The sequence below is a fragment of the Acanthochromis polyacanthus genome, chromosome 5, assembly GCF_021347895.1.
Source record: "Acanthochromis polyacanthus isolate Apoly-LR-REF ecotype Palm Island chromosome 5, KAUST_Apoly_ChrSc, whole genome shotgun sequence".
Taxonomy (NCBI): domain Eukaryota; kingdom Metazoa; phylum Chordata; class Actinopteri; family Pomacentridae; genus Acanthochromis; species Acanthochromis polyacanthus.
The window spans coordinates 883,923-900,317 of record NC_067117.1 but is presented as its reverse complement, the minus strand read 5'-3'; the positions used below and the strand labels follow the sequence as shown (position 1 = coordinate 900,317).

Sequence of the window (16,395 nt, the reverse complement as noted above, 5' to 3'; positions counted from 1 at the left end):
ACTGCTGCTATGAAGCTTCTGCTCACTTCAAACCCATCAGAGACAGCGACGTCACACAAGACACGTTTCACTGATGCAGAATCCGGAGATGAATCCGGAGCCGGAAGTAGACCTCTATGTGTTTTCACAATAAAAGATCCAGCCTGGAAATAGCTGCTTTACACACCTGACGGGAGTAAGATTAATAATAATAATAATGATAATAATAGTAACAGTAATAATAATAATAATAACAACAACAATAACAATAATAGATATAAAGATAATAATAATAATAACAATACCAATATTTTTGTGAATGTTCTTAAAATATATTAGAAGTTTTACTGACATATATTTAATCACTTCAGATATCTTTTAAGGATTTCTTTGCAAGATTTTTTACTCATTTTTAAAAAAAAATATTTACAAGAATTTTGTTGGATTTTTCTTACAATAAAACTTTTCAGGAATTATTGGAATTTGTTCTTGAAGGTTTTGCAAATTTTCAGAAACTTGGGGATTTTTTTAGCTGAATTTTTGGAATTTTTTTCAGACAAGGAAAGAATATTTTTTATGGTGCCCATAAATTAAGACAACAGGAGGGTTAAAAAAATGCAAAACAGAGATACAAAGGACGGTTCATAACATCAGACTACCACAGTGAATGCATGGTTTAAACAGAGAAGAAGGGACATATAAAGTACCACAAACAGCAGAGGAATACACACTGAAGTTTATTTTTGGTTTTATAACTAATAAATAAAATAATATAATACAATACTTTATCTATTTGTAACCATCTAAAGGACAATGACAAAATCACGCGAGTGCTCTATTTTGAAGGTGTTGGACGGAAGCGCAGTGTCTCGTTGTGTTTCGTGTGTCTGTTTCTGTGTGCGCGTGTGTTTTCTGTGCGTGCGGGAGGCGCCACGTCGGCAGAAGCTGCAGCTTCGGTGTGAGCAGCAGAAGTTTTTCAGCTGCGATAAAAAGCAGCAGCAGAGTTCCAGAGTTTTACGGAAAAAAGCACAGAAAACGACAGAAAGCTGCGAAACTTGGAGCGGAACAGTTTGCTGAGGGAGCAGCGGTGGAACCATGGTGAAGGTGAGTCCATGAGTCTGGATGGAGGCAGGTAACGGGATGAAGCAGGATGAGCTATCACACAATAATCAGTGTTAATATTATTATTGTTCTAATTAAAGGAGGCTGTGGACGTTAATCTGCTCTGAGAATCTCAGTCTTTACCTGAAGATGAAGCTTTAAAACTCTCCTCAGTCTGTTCTGGGACTTTAGAGAACAGTTTGTGAGTTTACATGCACATTAAAGGCTTTAATCAGCAGTTAGCAGGAGGATAACGAGGAACACCTGGGTGACATAATCACACGCTCACCTGTGGAGTTTTAATCCCCTTTAAATATGAATCAGGTAGTTTAGTTTAACCTGTAGACAAAGGATGCCTTTAAAAGCTGATTTTAACTCCGGTCGGCACATAAATAATCCACAATATTAGCAGAAATCTTCATTGTTTCTGTAAAAATCTTTTTTATGATTTATGGGATGTGCTGAGAAACGAGGACTCCACATCCACACCAATATTCACCAGATGTTTTCCGAGCAGCAGCAGGAAAAGTCTGAGATTTACGTCAAACTCAATCCACCGACTCAGAGTCTGAAATTAACTTCAGACTCAGTCTCTGAATCTGAAGAGTCGGTGGATTGAGTTCGGCGAAAAACTCAAGACTCTGAATCCAAAATATCTCCTTTCTATTCTAAACTGCTTGTGTAGTTTTAAATGAGGTGCCACTGGCCCCGCCCCCTTCAGGAAGAAGACTCTCTGACACATTAATGAGACTTTCTATCATCTAACTTTCTCTCAGTAAATCTTTTTAGTAGCCGTTTGTTGTCAGACGACGTTATAAAATCAGCATTTAAATGAACTTAGCACCGGTTAGCATGTTAGCACGTCATCTGTTTCACCCTCGTTCTGCCATCTGACAACGGAAACATCTGGAAATGAGGATAACTTTATTGTCGCTCAGCTGGATTAAGATGTAGTTAAATGAGCACAAAGAGCAGGAGAGAAGCTAACAGAAACACCAAAGCTAACGTTAGCCACATTACTACTACTGCAACCGTCAAAGCTAAACTTAGCAACATTATTTTTACTACTACTTCCACCATCAAAGCTAGCATTAGCCACATTACTACTACCATCAGAACTACAGTTTGCAACATTACTATTACCACTGCTACCATCAAAGCTAACGCTAGCCACACTACTGCAACACAACTGCAACATCTATCATCAAAGCTAACGTTAGTCACATTACTACTACAAGTACTGCTGCTGCTACCACCAGAACACTGCTAATGCTACTACCACTGTAGCCACTACTACAACTACTGCTACTATTACTACCACTACTACTGTGACTGCTACTACTGCTACAACTATGACTGTCAAAGCTAATGTTAGCCACATTAGCTGCATGATGCTCTAACACTAAAGAGCCTCCTATAGTTATAGCTAATGTTAACGTTAGCCACATTAGCTTGCAGAATGCTAACTTTAAGGATCCTTTTACAGTTGTAACTATTGCTAACATTAGCCACATTAGCCTGCAGAATGCTAACTCTCAGGATCCTCCTATAGTTGTAGCTAGTTATAATGTTAGCCACATCAGCCTACAGAATGCTAACTCTAAGGATCCTCCTGGAGTTGTGGGGAGCATCAGTAATCTGGGTGTTCTCGGTGCATGAAGACTGTTGTGTTCACTCTAACAGCAGAACATCTGGCGAGTTTTTAGATCTTTTAGAGTTTATCAGAAGGAGGAAGTAAATAAACTAGTGGGCTCATTCTGACTGGTTCACCTGGAGACAGTGAGGGGTGGGGCTACACATCAGTGGACCCCTATTGGTTCCTCAGTTTCTACGTAGACATGATAACAGCAGTGAGTTCTCATCTTCACAACCTCCGAGGCTTTAGGTCAAACAAACTACAAAAGTGTTTGTTTTTACCATACAGGACTTTTAAAGTTGAAAACGCGTTTTCTGTGTTTTACAGAATGTGAACAGCGTCAACGTGGAGCCTCAGCCGGGGACCAGCGAGGCCTCTGACGGAGACGAACCCACCTGCAGTCAGCCGACAGACGGTAAGAACCAGTCAGACGGTTAGAACCAGTCAGTCTACAGATGGTTAGAACCAGTCAGAACCAGTCAGTCTACAGATGGTTAGAACCAGTCAGAACCAGTCAGTCTACAGACGGTTAGAACCAGTCAGAACCAGTCAGTCTACAGACGGTTAGAACCAGTCAGAACCAGTCAGTCTACAGATGGTTAGAACCAGTCAGAACCAGTCAGTCTACAGACGGTTAGAACCAGTCAGTCTACAGACGGTTAGAACCAGTCAGAACCAGTCAGTCTACAGATGGTTAGAACCAGTCAGAACCAGTCAGTCTACAGACGGTTAGAACCAGTCAGAACCAGTCAGTCTACAGATGGTTAGAACCAGTCAGAACCAGTCAGTCTACAGACGGTAGGATCCATCTCCCCGGTGGAGGCTAAGCTCTGGAGCATCAGGAGGGAACACGTTGCTGCTATTTCAGACTCAGCCGGTTTGTCGAGGGAATAAGTGTGTTTGTGTAACTGCTGTTAGATCTGTTTCAGTCTTTAGCCAACATCATTTCTAGTTCCGATCACAGTTTACTGACCTGCAGAGGTTTAAAGGTTCTGGTAACTTCTCAGCATCCTCCTCATTTTAATGGAGTTATCACCTATCTGAGGCTTTGTTTAAAGAGGAAAGGAGCTAAAAGTCTGAGGCTACACTAGAAAAAAAAATCTGAGCCACTGTTAAAAACTGGACTTCTAGAAGGTCCAAAAGCTGTAAGAATCACAGTAAATATGTGGAAATGAAGGTATTTTAGCAGATTAGTGAAGGAAAACACGTTCATTTAAGATTAAACTTTGTAAACAAACATTTTTTTAAACCTACAGATTCTTGACACAAAAATTGCAGCCATCAAGCTAAAGTTAGCCACATTACTGCTTCTACATGAAAGTTAACATTGGCCACATTACTACAACTACTGCTACCATCAAAGCTAAGATTAGTTCAGAGTGTGTTAATTTATCTGCTCCATAAAAAGAAAATTCAAAATGTAAAATATATATATATCTTTTTAAAAACAATGTCATGTGAAACTATCATTAATGTTCCTGACAAACAAACCTCATAGGAGGGTTAACACGATTACAAAGTTTTACATGATATTATGTGAAATTGAACGAAACAGGACAAAAATTGTAGAATTGAAGTGAACTGTTAAAAAAATATCCTTGAAGAATTGTTCCTGGACATCATGTGTCTGACAGCAGGTAGTTTCTGTCTTTGTCTAGAATACGTTGTAGAGTATTTGCAAAACTAGAGCAAGAGACTTCCTGTAAGGTCCTCTTAACATTTACAATACTCATGCTTCTTTCCCCAAGATAACGGGAACTAGAACCAACTCTGACCCTGAAACTGGTGCATAAAAACAGACCAGAATGTTAGAAGTGATGTTTGAAGACACACGAACTTCTACTGAATGTTCTTCCACGATGTTCTACGTCCAAACTAACAGTGGAGCTCTGGGGTGGTGAAGTTCTTGAATCTTCTTGGTTCCAGACTGAAGTCTTTCCACACCATCTGAGGGACTGAGGTGAACTTTAGTCAGACTTTCATGGTGACGTTCAGAACACCAGCAGTAGGTCAAAGTTTCCACCAGTCTGATGGAACCATTCATCTTCTGCTGCTTGAATCTTCTGTCCAGACCTCAGTCCTGATCCCTGAACGTCATCAGGTCAAATATCTAATTAGTTTTTACTTTGGTTTGTCATAAAACACAGTTTACAGCAGAAGTTAGTACACCTCTGTGGAATATCACTTAAATGTCAAATGATTCCAAAGTGAATTACCTCAAGGACTGCATTATTTTCTACGTGGAACAGCAGAACATTTCTACTGAACAACAAAAAAGAAACTCTTCATGAAGGTAGTAGTCAAAGTTCAGCCACAAAGTAGAAACTAAACTGAGTCCAGCTGTGATTCCAGTCAGTCTAACTGATGAACATGGTTCTAAAAGGAGCTGAGAACAAGAGAATGTTCTCAGCTCTGGACCTATGGACTGGATCTATCTATGTCTGCATCATGGCTCCACATGGAGAAGAACTGAACAGAGGAAGAGAAACATCTGAGGAGTCATAGTTCCTGCATTATCAGAGGTCTAGTACCACTAATCAGGAGGTGTAGAAGGAGTCATAGTTCCACTAATCAGGAGGTGTAGAAGGAGTCATAGTTCCACTAATCAGGAGGTGTAGAAGGAGTCATAGTTCCACTAATCAGGAGCTGTAGAAGGAGTCATAGTTCCACTAATCAGGAGGTGTAGAAGGAGTCATAGTTCCACTAATCAGGAGGTCTAGAAGGAGTCATAGTTCCACTAATCAGGAGGTCTAGAAGGAGTCATAGTTCCACTAATCAGGAGGTCTAGAAGGAGTCATAGCTCCACTAATCAGGAGGTCTAGAAGGAGTCATAGCTCCACTAATCAGGAGGCTCTAACTCTAACCCAGTTATGTTCCTGAAGATGTTCCTGGTTGTTTGGTGTCTTTGTGATGTGGTGGGGTGTGTTTTCCTACGGGGGTAGGTCAGTGACATTTAGGATTTCCATTTATCCAAGATGTTCCAGCAGAACACCACCTAGAACCAATATGATGGATGTTGTTCACCTGTCAGTGGGTCTAATGTTGCAGCTGATCTCTGTACATAAATAAATAAAACCCAGACTATGTTAGACCATCATTAAAGACGGTTTCAGTCCATCGTTCAGACGAACTCTGACCATCAGTTCTTCCTGTGGTTCCTTCCAGACTCCGCTAAGGACCATGGGGCGGCGGCTCCGCCCGGCGTCGTCTGGAGAGTCACCGGCGGCCTCTTCAACGTCACCAAGGGCGTGGTGGGCGCTGCGGTGGGGGGCGTGGCCTGGGTGGGTAGCAAGAGCCTGGAGATCACCAAGTCTGCAGTTACCACGGTGCCGTCAGTGGGCGTCGGCCTGGTGAAGGGCGGAGTCTCTGCCGTGGCCGGTGGCGTCTCCACGGTGGGCTCCACGGTCGCCAACAAAGTCCCATTCACCGCCAAGAAGAAGGACAAGGCGGAGTGAAGAAGATGACGACAACGATGATGATGATGATGATGATGATGATGATGAGCCAACAGAGACGCTGATCTCCGACTCCACAGTGCCTTCATCGGTTTCTAAACTCTAAACTCAGAACAAGAAACGCTTCCTGGAACGTGGTGACTTCCTGTTGAATCTCTTCCTGTTTACAGCCAGACTGAGCATGCTCAGTGTCGCTCTTCACTCTCTCCAATCTGCACACGTCTGGTGAAATGTTTCTCAGTTCCCACGCTGATTTTTAGTCTTTTTTTTTTGTGATGTTGTTGAAGTGATGTTGAAGAGGTGTGTGTGTGCTGAGGAAGCTGCAGATCACCTGCTCAGGTGTTTCCTCAGCTTCCTGTTGTGAAATATTCTGTTGAAAGTTTAAACGCTGCAGCGACCGACTGACTTTTAGAAGATTTAATCATAAAGCGATGAGCAGCCGGACCTTAAATCAGAACTCTGAGCTGCGACGTTTGGATCTGAGGGACGGAACAACGTCCTTCATGTTTGTGCTGTTATTTTTCAATTTATCAATAAAGTTCATTATATTCTGACCAGATTCTGTCTCAGTGTTTGAAGGTAAGTTAACCCTCCTGTTGTCCTCATTTATGGGCACCAAAAAAATATTTTAAAAATTCAGAAAATTTGCAAGGAAGAAACTTCAAAAATTCTTGAAAAGTTTGTTTTAAAAAATCCCCAAATTTGGTCAGAAAATTATTATGTTTTTCAAAAATGAGTAAAAATCTTCCAAAAAAGTCCTAAAAATATCTAAAGTGATTCCATATCAGTAAAACTTCTAATATTCTCTTTAAGATCATTCACATAATAACCAAAATTCAGTGAAATTTGTTGGATTTTGGTTGATTTTTAAGTGAATGTTCTTAAGAGACATTTTTAAGATTTCTTTTTTCCTCCAAAAAATATTCAAAAATGTTGAAATTGTGGACATCAGAAGTTTCACTGTGAAAATATATTTTTTTTCACACTTTATCAAACTTTAAAACGGGTCAATTTGACCTGCAGGATGACACGAGGGTTAAAAATTTAGACTTTGAAGGTTTTATTATGAGCAACAACTGAGTTTAAATCAACTATTTCCTCCTAGAACAACTGATTTTAATGTTATTTTTTAAACAGCGAAGCTCCAAAAACAACTAAACCATAAAAATACAAGAATTTTTCAGAATAAAACACATTTTCTATCCTAAATTTGACATGAGCTCATTGTGTTTTGGGGCTTTTTAATGTTAATTAAAGGATATTTACATGTAAAAACTATCAAATTGCCTTGAATATATAATATAAAACATAAACGGATGAATTTACATTATTAAACTTGAACATTTTGTCTAATAAAATCAACTGTTGTGAAATGGTGCAAATGGGTATTTATAGTTGTAAGCTTTTATATAATTTTACATTAAGATGTAAATTCACAATTATTTTTTAGATTTTCAATATTTTCATACAATTAAAAAATACGGTCAAAATAAAAAGGAAAATTTTACTAAAAGTACAGATTTGCTTCAAACTAAACACTTTCATTAAAACAGTTTTTTGTGAAAACTTTACTGAACAAATAAATCTAAACCAGAACTTCTGCTGATGGCATCTAATTTTAGAAATATGTTTGCTGTATTAAGCTTGAATTTATTGGCACCGTTTAATAAATTAATTTAAATTGTGATAAATTTGCAAATTTATTTCAACAGCCAGGCATGTTTCTTAAAGTAATTTAAAATATTTGTCTGTATTCAGCTGAATAAAGACAAATATTCAGATTTATTATGAATTAATCTGATTGTGTGGGTGGAGATGCTATACCTCTCGGTGAACGCTAGAGGGCAGTAGAACCCAGCGGGAGGCTCGAAGCGTCCCGTAATTTAGAAGAAGAAGAAACCTGGAAGTTAACCCGGAAGAAAGGCGGAGTTTCGCCGCAACGTCCACATGTTGGTGTTTCTGTGTTTTCCAGGATTTTAACAGCCGCAGGAGAACCGATGGAAACGAAATGAGACCCGGGGAAGTTCTGTAGCGGCTTAAAGGTGAGTTTTTAATGAAAAATAAAGTTTAACGGGACGTTTAGAAGCTTCGTGTGGAGAAAAGTCACAGATTTTCCACATTAAGTTTAACTGCATTAATTAACCTGATAATAGAATAATATGACAGCAAAGTGTTTCTGAATAGATAGAGTCTCAGCTTTTCTGGTGATTTTATTAATTATTATATGAAAACCACAGCAGCTGTTCCGTTTATTTAATGAGCAGAAAATTAAACCAATTGTCCAAATCCAGAATTAATTCTGTAATGTCTCAATAATAGTCAAAGAAGCGGTACATATCCTACAACTTCTGGTTTCTGAGCTAACAGCAGAGTATTGATTATTATACAGCTTCAGATTTGTCTGATCAGAAATCAATACTCCAAAATAATAAAAAACGTTTTGAAAATGAATTTTAAAATAACTTGTTCCAAATGAAACAAAGTTTGTCCAAAGTAGCACAAATAATGTCCTAAATTACTCAAGTTATTTAAAAAAACTCAATTTTGTTCAAAATGTTGTTTAAATCATCCAAAATGTCCTGGAAATTGTTTAACAACTATAAAACTATTCAAATTCATCCAAGTGGATTTGACACTTGTTCAAAATCAGCTGAAAATCATCCAAAAAGAAACGAAAATCATCCAAAATGAGTTTTTAATTTACTAGAACTTATGCTGACCAGCCTCCTACCAACACTAAGGTTTACCCAGAACGACCTTTTTAAAGTTTTCTCTGATTATCAGAAACCAGAAACACATCCAGGGAGCCAGTGGTTGTTTCTTCTGTTATAAATATTAAACTGCAGACAATTATCCAAAAGCACAGAATGTTTGGCATTTTTATTAGAAAAATTAAATCTAGCAAAGATTATCTGCTGATAAGGCGACTTATTTCATCTTTATTTCTCTATGTGAGTTCATGAGTTTATAATTTAGCTTCAGAAGGTTTCCTTTATCCGGCAAAATGTCATTTATATTAATAAATATCAGTATTAATCATCAGGATCAATGTCTGTTTGAGGTGTTGGACTGTTTCTGGGGGATCTCAGAGCTGATGGTTGGTTTTTTGGTTCTCCTTCAGTTAGAAACGACTAAAGATGCTGAGTGATGATGAAGCTGCTGAACTTCTCTCCTTCCTGACGCCGACGACTCGACCGGACGTCAAAGGACGAGCCACCGAGTACATCCTGGGACTGTCGGGACACCGGTGGGACCCGAGTTTAATATCAGCATCATATCAATACATTACAAATATATTATCACTACTAGGGCTGCAGCTAACGGAGCCTCGAGTAGTCGTCTGAGCACGATACGTCATCAAAAGTGGAAGTGAGTGCGAAATGCAACAGAAATCACCGTCCGACCGGAGCGCGGAACACGGACGGACATCGGCGCTGCATCATGCATGTATTATGTATGCACGATGAAGCACGGACATCCGCGATCTATCTTAAACACAGACGTCAGCGTTTACTATACAGCTGTATCTAAACGCAGATGTCCGCGCTGCATCCTGCATACATAATACATGCACGATGGAGCGCCGACGTCCTTCCGTGTTCCGCGCTCCGGTCGGACGGTGATTTCTGTTGCATTTCGCGCTCACTTCCGCTTTTGATGACGTATCGTGCTCAGACGATTAGTCGAGGCTTCGTTAGCTGCAGCCCTAATCCACACAATATAAGTAAAAAATCAATATATCAGGTGTTTTCAGCTCCAGTATCCTGATCCAGTGATCTGAACTCTCTGATCTCCAACCAGTTTCTAGATGTTCTTTGCTCGTTTTTTAAAGTCAGATGAACGTCTCATGTTCTCATGTAGGAACGTAAACCCTGAACGTCTTGTATTCTGAGCTTCTCTTCCTGCTTCCTGTTTCCAGTGATGGCTGCCACTTCCTTTGCTCTAAACCCGACGTCATCTCCGCTCTGCTGGTTCTGACCTCAGACCCGTCCATCGCCATCGTCAAGGACTGCTTCCACGTCCTGATCAACCTGTCGGCCGACGAGACCCTGCACCAGGTGACCGCCCATCCATTACTGAATCCGTTATTGATCGTTGATCTGGACTGCACAGACCCGATATGTCTCTGTGTTCTCTGTCAGGTTCTGGTGGACAAGGTTAAAGTTCTGCCAGTTCTGCTGAAGAACCTGGTGGATCCAGACTATGTGTTCTCTGATCAGATCTGCACCATCCTGTCCAACCTGAGCCGCCACGAGAAGACCTGCTGGACCGTGTTCAAGGTGAGTCCAGTCGGAGGTTCTGGAAGGTTCTGGAACCGCTGCTGGGATTACAAAGACAGGTTGTAATAACAGTTTTTCAGAACCAGAATGTGGAAAATCAGAAAGAACTTTTGGATCTTTAAATTTGTTACCGCAGGAAATTAAAAATGGAAAACAATCTAAATCACTTTATTGGACGTGTCTCGTTAAAAAAACGCACCAAAAAAAACTTTGAGCTTCTCAATGCCGCTGTGAAAAAGTTTTTAGAGTTCAAAATCACTCAAAGATGCAAAATCACCACAAAAACTCACAAACTCAACACAAAAAGACATAAAATCACCAGAAAAAACACTTTATTCTCTGCATCTCATTTCAAAATCACCACAAAAACATTTCATGACAAATTCAACACAAAATAATTTTATTGCACTTTTTTTGTCTTTTTAAAAACGACAAAAAATAAACTGTTTACGTGAACCAGATCCTGTAAAAAACAAATTCTTTAGTCCTCGACCCAACGATGAAGTCCTCACTGACTCCAGGTTCAGGTCCTTGAAGTCAATAGAGGAGAGCATCCCCTAGAAAGTTCTAGAGTAGACCTACTGACAACTGGAGAAGGTTCTAGAGTAGACCTACTGACAACTGGAGAAGGTTCTAGAGTAGACCTACTGACAACTGGAGAAGGTTCTAGAGTAGACCTACCGACAACTGTAGAAAGTTCTAGAGCAGACCTACTGACAACTGGAGAAGGTTCTAGAGTAGACCTACTGACAACTGTAGAAAGTTCTAGAGTAGACCTACTGACAACTGTAGAAAGTTCTAGAGCAGACCTACTGACAACTGTAGAAAGTTCTAGAGTAGACCTACCGACAACTGGAGAAAGTTCTAGAGCAGACCTGCCACCAACTGGAGAAAGTTCTAGAGTAGACCTACCACCAACTGGGGAAAGTTCTAGAGTAGACCTACTGACAACTGTAGAAAGTTCTAGAGTAGACCTACCGACAACTGTAGAAAGTTCTAGAGTAGACCTACCGACAACTGTAGAAAGTTCTAGAGTAGACCTACTGACAGCTGTAGAAAGTTCTAGAGTAGACCTACTGACAACTGTAGAAAGTTCTAGAGTAGACCTACTGACAACTGTAGAAAGTTCTAGAGTAGACCTACCGACAACTGGAGAAAGTTCCAGAGCAGACTACTGACAACTGCTTGGTCTAATCTAGAACTTTCTCCAGTTGTTGGTAGGTCTACTCTAGAACTTTCTACAGTTGTCAGTAGGTCTACTCTAGAACTTTCTCCAGGTGACATGTTCTCTCGAACCAACTGTGGGTATTAGTGGATTTACCATAGTTCTGGTTCTACCTGAGGTTCTGTCTGGCGTTGGATGAACTGCCTCCTTGTCTTTGGGTTAATCGGGTTCTTCGGGTTCTTCCTGTCTGTTCAGGTTCTCCAGGAGCAGCTCGGTGTGGCTCAGCTGGTGGAGATCTTCTGTACTGAAGGCTACAATCAGAGGGCTAAACTCCACTACCTGGGCCCTCTGCTGTCCAACCTGACGCAGCTACCTGAGGCCAGGAACTACCTGCTGGACCCGGACAGGTGAGTCGCCACGCCCACAAACACACCTGTGGAGGGAACGTTTCCTCATCAGGCTTCTAGAATGTAGTCGTTCTGATGAAAACACTAGAGTAGAGAGTCCAGGAAGACGAAAAAGCACCCAAAAAAGATGAGAAAGCACCGCGTGTTACTGTGTGCGTTGCAGGTGTGTAGTCCAGAGGCTGCTGCCCTTCACTCAGTACCAGGCATCGGTGGTCCGGAGGGGCGGAGTCATCGGCACCCTGAGGAACTGCTGCTTCGACCACCGTGAGTCTTTCCTGAAATAAGATCTGACATTTAAAATATTGAGATCTTAAAATTAGCTGGAAAACCTATTTTAAGCTCTATTTTACCAGGATTGTCAAGCTTAGGTGCCTTAAAATAAGACAGACGTGCTAAAAAATAGCAGTTTTTCACTCAAAAATAGATTTTTGCCTTCATGTAACCTCCTAATTTGAGATGTTTTAACCCTCCTGTTGTCCTCATTTACAGGCACCAAAGATATTGTTTCCTTGTCTGAAAAAATATCCAAAAATTCACCAAATATTTGTTAAACATTTTCAGACGGGCCAGTTTTACACACGGGAAGACATGAGGGTGAATGATAGTTCCAGACTCCACTTAGAATGCAGTCCTGACGACCTTTACCAGACAGTGTAAGAACATTTAAAGGAGCTAATCTGGACTCAAAACTCTACTTCTAAGTATCTTTAAAGACTGACTGAGCGGAATTCCACTTCAACACATTTCCAACATAATCCTGATGAATTCAAGCTCAGTTTCAGGATCTTTTACTCTCCACTCATCAGTTTGCTCTGAGGTTCGAGTGTAAACTGTCTTGTTGATGGTTTTACTGATTCCTGTCGCTCTTCTTGGAGTTCAGTGAGAACGAGGAGATCTGAAGGTTCAGACGTTTGGTTTCCTCATTCAGACTCTGTGTGAAGCTGAAGGCACCGATGTTGATCCGTCTTTATAAGTCTGCCACGTTGACACCCAAACATCCCATAATCTGCTCCCACCTGTGCAGGGCATCATGAGTGGTTGCTAAGCGATGCCGTGGACATCCTGCCCTTCCTGCTGCTGCCGCTGGCCGGACCAGAGGAGCTGAGCGACGAGGAGAACGAAGGTCTGGAGATGTTTGCTTTAGTTCCTGCTCTGAATCTGTTATCTGACACAAAATGACAAAAATGAGACAAGAGATGACAAAAATGTGACACAAGACAACAACAAGACGACAGAAAGCTCAGAGTTTCCAGTTTCTTCCAGGACCTTCAGAGGTGCTTTAGATGAACCATCAGGGTCTGGTTGGTTCTCCACATCAGGATGGTTCAGTTTGTGGTTGTTGGTGTTCAGGTCTGCCGGTGGACCTGCAGTATCTACCAGAGGACAAGAAGAGGGAAGAAGATCCAGACGTGAGGAAGATGCTGCTGGAGACCCTGCTGCTGGTAAAGACCTCCACCCTTCAGTCAGAACATGTTCTTCTGCTCAGCTCCTCACTGTCTGTCTCCTCTCCAGCTGACGGCCACCAAAGCTGGCCGACGGACGCTGAAGGACAAGAACGTCTATCCCATCATGAGGGAGTTCCACCGCTGGGAGAAGGACGTCCACGTCGCTGCGGCCTGCGAGAAGCTGGTCCAGGTAGGAACATCTAGTCTGGTAGCTCAGGAACACAGAACACGTTGGGTTCTTCAGGCGGTTCTCCAGGTGGCTGCATGGGCTTTTAGTGGATTGATGGAACTTAGAGTAAAAAAAAAAAAAGAAAACTGGAGGTTGTGTAGACAAACAACGAGATTGTTCAACTGGACACAAAAGCGAGACACAAAATGACAAAAACAAGACACAAGATGACAAAAATGAGACACAAAACAAACGAGGCACGAAACGGCAAAAATGAGACACAAAATGATAAAAACAAACACTACATGACCAAAAGCGAGACACAAGATGACAAATGAGACAAAGCGACAAAAACGAGACAAAAATGACAAAAACATCTCCACAGTCTTCTAGAAGAACAAAATATTTTCCTAAATTTTGTCCCAATAACTAGAAACATAGTAGAAAGGTCCTGGACCTGATGGAGCTGCTGGAGATGTTTCTGCTCAGTGAATCCTGGAGTCGTGAAGCTGAACTTGTTCAATCTTGGGTTTCTGCAGGTTCTGATCGGAGACGAACCGGAAGCAGGGATGGAGAACCTGATGGAGGTGGAGATACCTGAGGAGGTGGAGGAGAAGCTGAAAGAGGCTGATGCCAGAGAACAGGAGGAGCTTCAGAAGAACCAGGAGGAGCTTCAGAAGAACCAAGAGGAGCTTCAGAAGAACCAAGAGGAGCTTCACAAGAACCAAGAGGAGCTTCACAAGAACCAAGAGGAATCGAGGAGGACAGACTGATGCAGTAAAATCCACAAAGCACCAAATCAGAAACAAAACTGGAGAACGTTGCTGCTGAGTTCCAAACATGTTCTCCATAAAGTTAAAGATCTATCAGAAAGAATCAGAAGGTTTTCAGCTTTCCAACGGTCCTTGAAGTCCTCATCTGCAGCATGTTGTTCCATCAGAAACACAAATCAAAGATCTGGATATTCACTGAAAAACTCACTAAAGACTGTCAGGCTATCTGCAATGCTAACTGTCAGATGGTCATGCTAACTGGCACGTTAGCTGTCAGATTGTCATTCTAGCTGTGATGCTACCTGTCAGATTGTCATGCTAACTCTCATGCTAATTGTCAGATTGTCATGCTAGCTGTGATGCTAGCTATCAGTTTATTAAAGCCACATTTGATTCTTTTTTAACTCTGAATCCCAAAAATCTGTTGCTGGGCTTTAAAAAAAACATGAAATTACAGAAAGATTTGTGTGATTTTTCACTTTTTATCTGTTTCATCAGTAAAATAAGTAACCAAATCCACGTTATTCTGCGCATTGGTTACAGATGTTTTCTTCAGCCAGGTTCTGTAGATCTGAAGGTTCTGAGCTCCTCATCACATCTGGACCATGTCAATGACCAGACGGCTCAACGTTTTTTGAGCTCCTGAGCTGATATGTAGACGACGCAGGAGTTCAAATAAACGTCTGTGAGAACTTTAAAGTGACTCCTTTTCTTATTTTACTTTAACATGTTCAGGCTGAACCATCACTTTCATGGAAAAAAAAATATTCAGAAATCAGCTTTGACATGTTCAGGATCTTAATGTATGTTTTTAAAAGAAATTTTGACCTCAGTTTGGCTTCACCGACAATTGAAGCATTAAATGTGATGAGAAGCAGCAGAAAGGGGCATTATCACATATGTGTGATAATGCCCCTTTCTGCTTTCACACATATATGTGTGTGTATGTGTATATATATATATATATATACACACGTGGACAAAATTGTTGGTACCCCTCAGTTAAAGAAGGAAAAACCCACAATTCTCACTGAAATCACTTGAAACTCACAAAAGTAACAATAAATAAAAATTTATTGAAAATTAAATAATCAAAAACAGCCATTACTTTTGAATTGTTGATTAACATAATTATTTAAAAAAACAAACTAATGAAATAGGGCTGGACAAAAATGATGGTACCTCTATAAAAGATTGAAAACTATTTGACCAGAGTGACATGATTAACTCAGGTGTGTCATTTAATTGACATCACAGGTGTTTCCAAACTCATAGTCAGTCAGTCTGCCTATTTAAAGGGAGACAAGTAGTCACCCTGCTGTTTGGTGAAAAGGTGTGTACCACACTGAACATGGACAACAGAAAGCGAAGGAGAGAATTGTCCCAGGACATCCGAAAAAAAATGATAGACAAACATCTTAAAGGTAAAGGCTATAAGACCATCTCTAAACAGCTTGAAGTTCCTGTGACAACAGTGGCTCATATTATTCAGAAGTTCAAGACCCACGGGACAGTAGCCAACCTCCCTGGACGTGGCCGCAAGAGGAAAATTGATGACAAATTGAAGAGACGGATCGTTGGAATTGTATCCAAAGAGCCCAGAGCAACCTCCAAAGAAATTAAAGGTGAACTCCAAGGCCAAGGTACATCAGTGTCAGATCGCACCATTCGTCGTTGTTTGAGCCAAAGTGGACTTCATGGGAGACGACCAAGAGGACACCACTGCTGAAAAAAACTCATAAAAAAGCCAGACTGGAATTTGCAAAAATGCATGTTGACAAGCCACAAAGCTTCTGGGAGAATGTCCTTTGGACAGATGAGACCAAACTGGAGCTTTTTGGTAAGGCACATCAACTCTATGTTCATAGACTCAAAAAGCAAGCATACGAAGAAAAGAACACTGTCCCTACGGTGAAACATGGAGGAGGCTCAGTAATGTTTTGGGGCTGCTTTGCTGCATCTGGCACAGGGTGTCTTCAAAGTGT

At 40.9% G+C, this 16,395-nt stretch overlaps 2 protein-coding genes and 1 long non-coding RNA gene across 3 annotated transcripts; all 3 read left to right on the top strand.

Moving 5' to 3' along the window:
• The first annotated feature begins 859 nt into the window (after nt 1-859).
• Nucleotides 860-6,725, top strand: zgc:153675 (uncharacterized protein LOC768179 homolog). The gene is made up of 3 exons (XM_022216246.2): nt 860-1,083; nt 3,044-3,131; nt 5,882-6,725. The coding sequence occupies exons 1-3, from the start codon at nt 1,075-1,077 to the stop codon at nt 6,169-6,171; spliced, it is 387 nt and encodes a 128-aa protein (XP_022071938.2). The 5' UTR covers nt 860-1,074; the 3' UTR covers nt 6,172-6,725.
• Nucleotides 3,154-5,875, top strand: LOC127534038 (uncharacterized). Its single transcript, XR_007941968.1, has 3 exons — nt 3,154-5,260; nt 5,431-5,532; nt 5,567-5,875. It is a non-coding gene; the product is annotated as an uncharacterized LOC127534038 (long non-coding RNA).
• Nucleotides 6,726-8,077: 1,352 nt separating the features above from the next.
• Nucleotides 8,078-15,109, top strand: hgh1 (HGH1 homolog (S. cerevisiae)). Its single transcript, XM_022216245.2, has 10 exons — nt 8,078-8,213; nt 9,293-9,418; nt 10,091-10,229; nt 10,314-10,451; nt 11,872-12,023; nt 12,187-12,287; nt 13,048-13,146; nt 13,374-13,465; nt 13,536-13,658; nt 14,177-15,109. The coding sequence occupies exons 2-10, from the start codon at nt 9,309-9,311 to the stop codon at nt 14,408-14,410; spliced, it is 1,188 nt and encodes a 395-aa protein (XP_022071937.2). The 5' UTR covers nt 8,078-8,213; nt 9,293-9,308; the 3' UTR covers nt 14,411-15,109.
• The last annotated feature ends 1,286 nt before the right edge of the window (nt 15,110-16,395 follow it).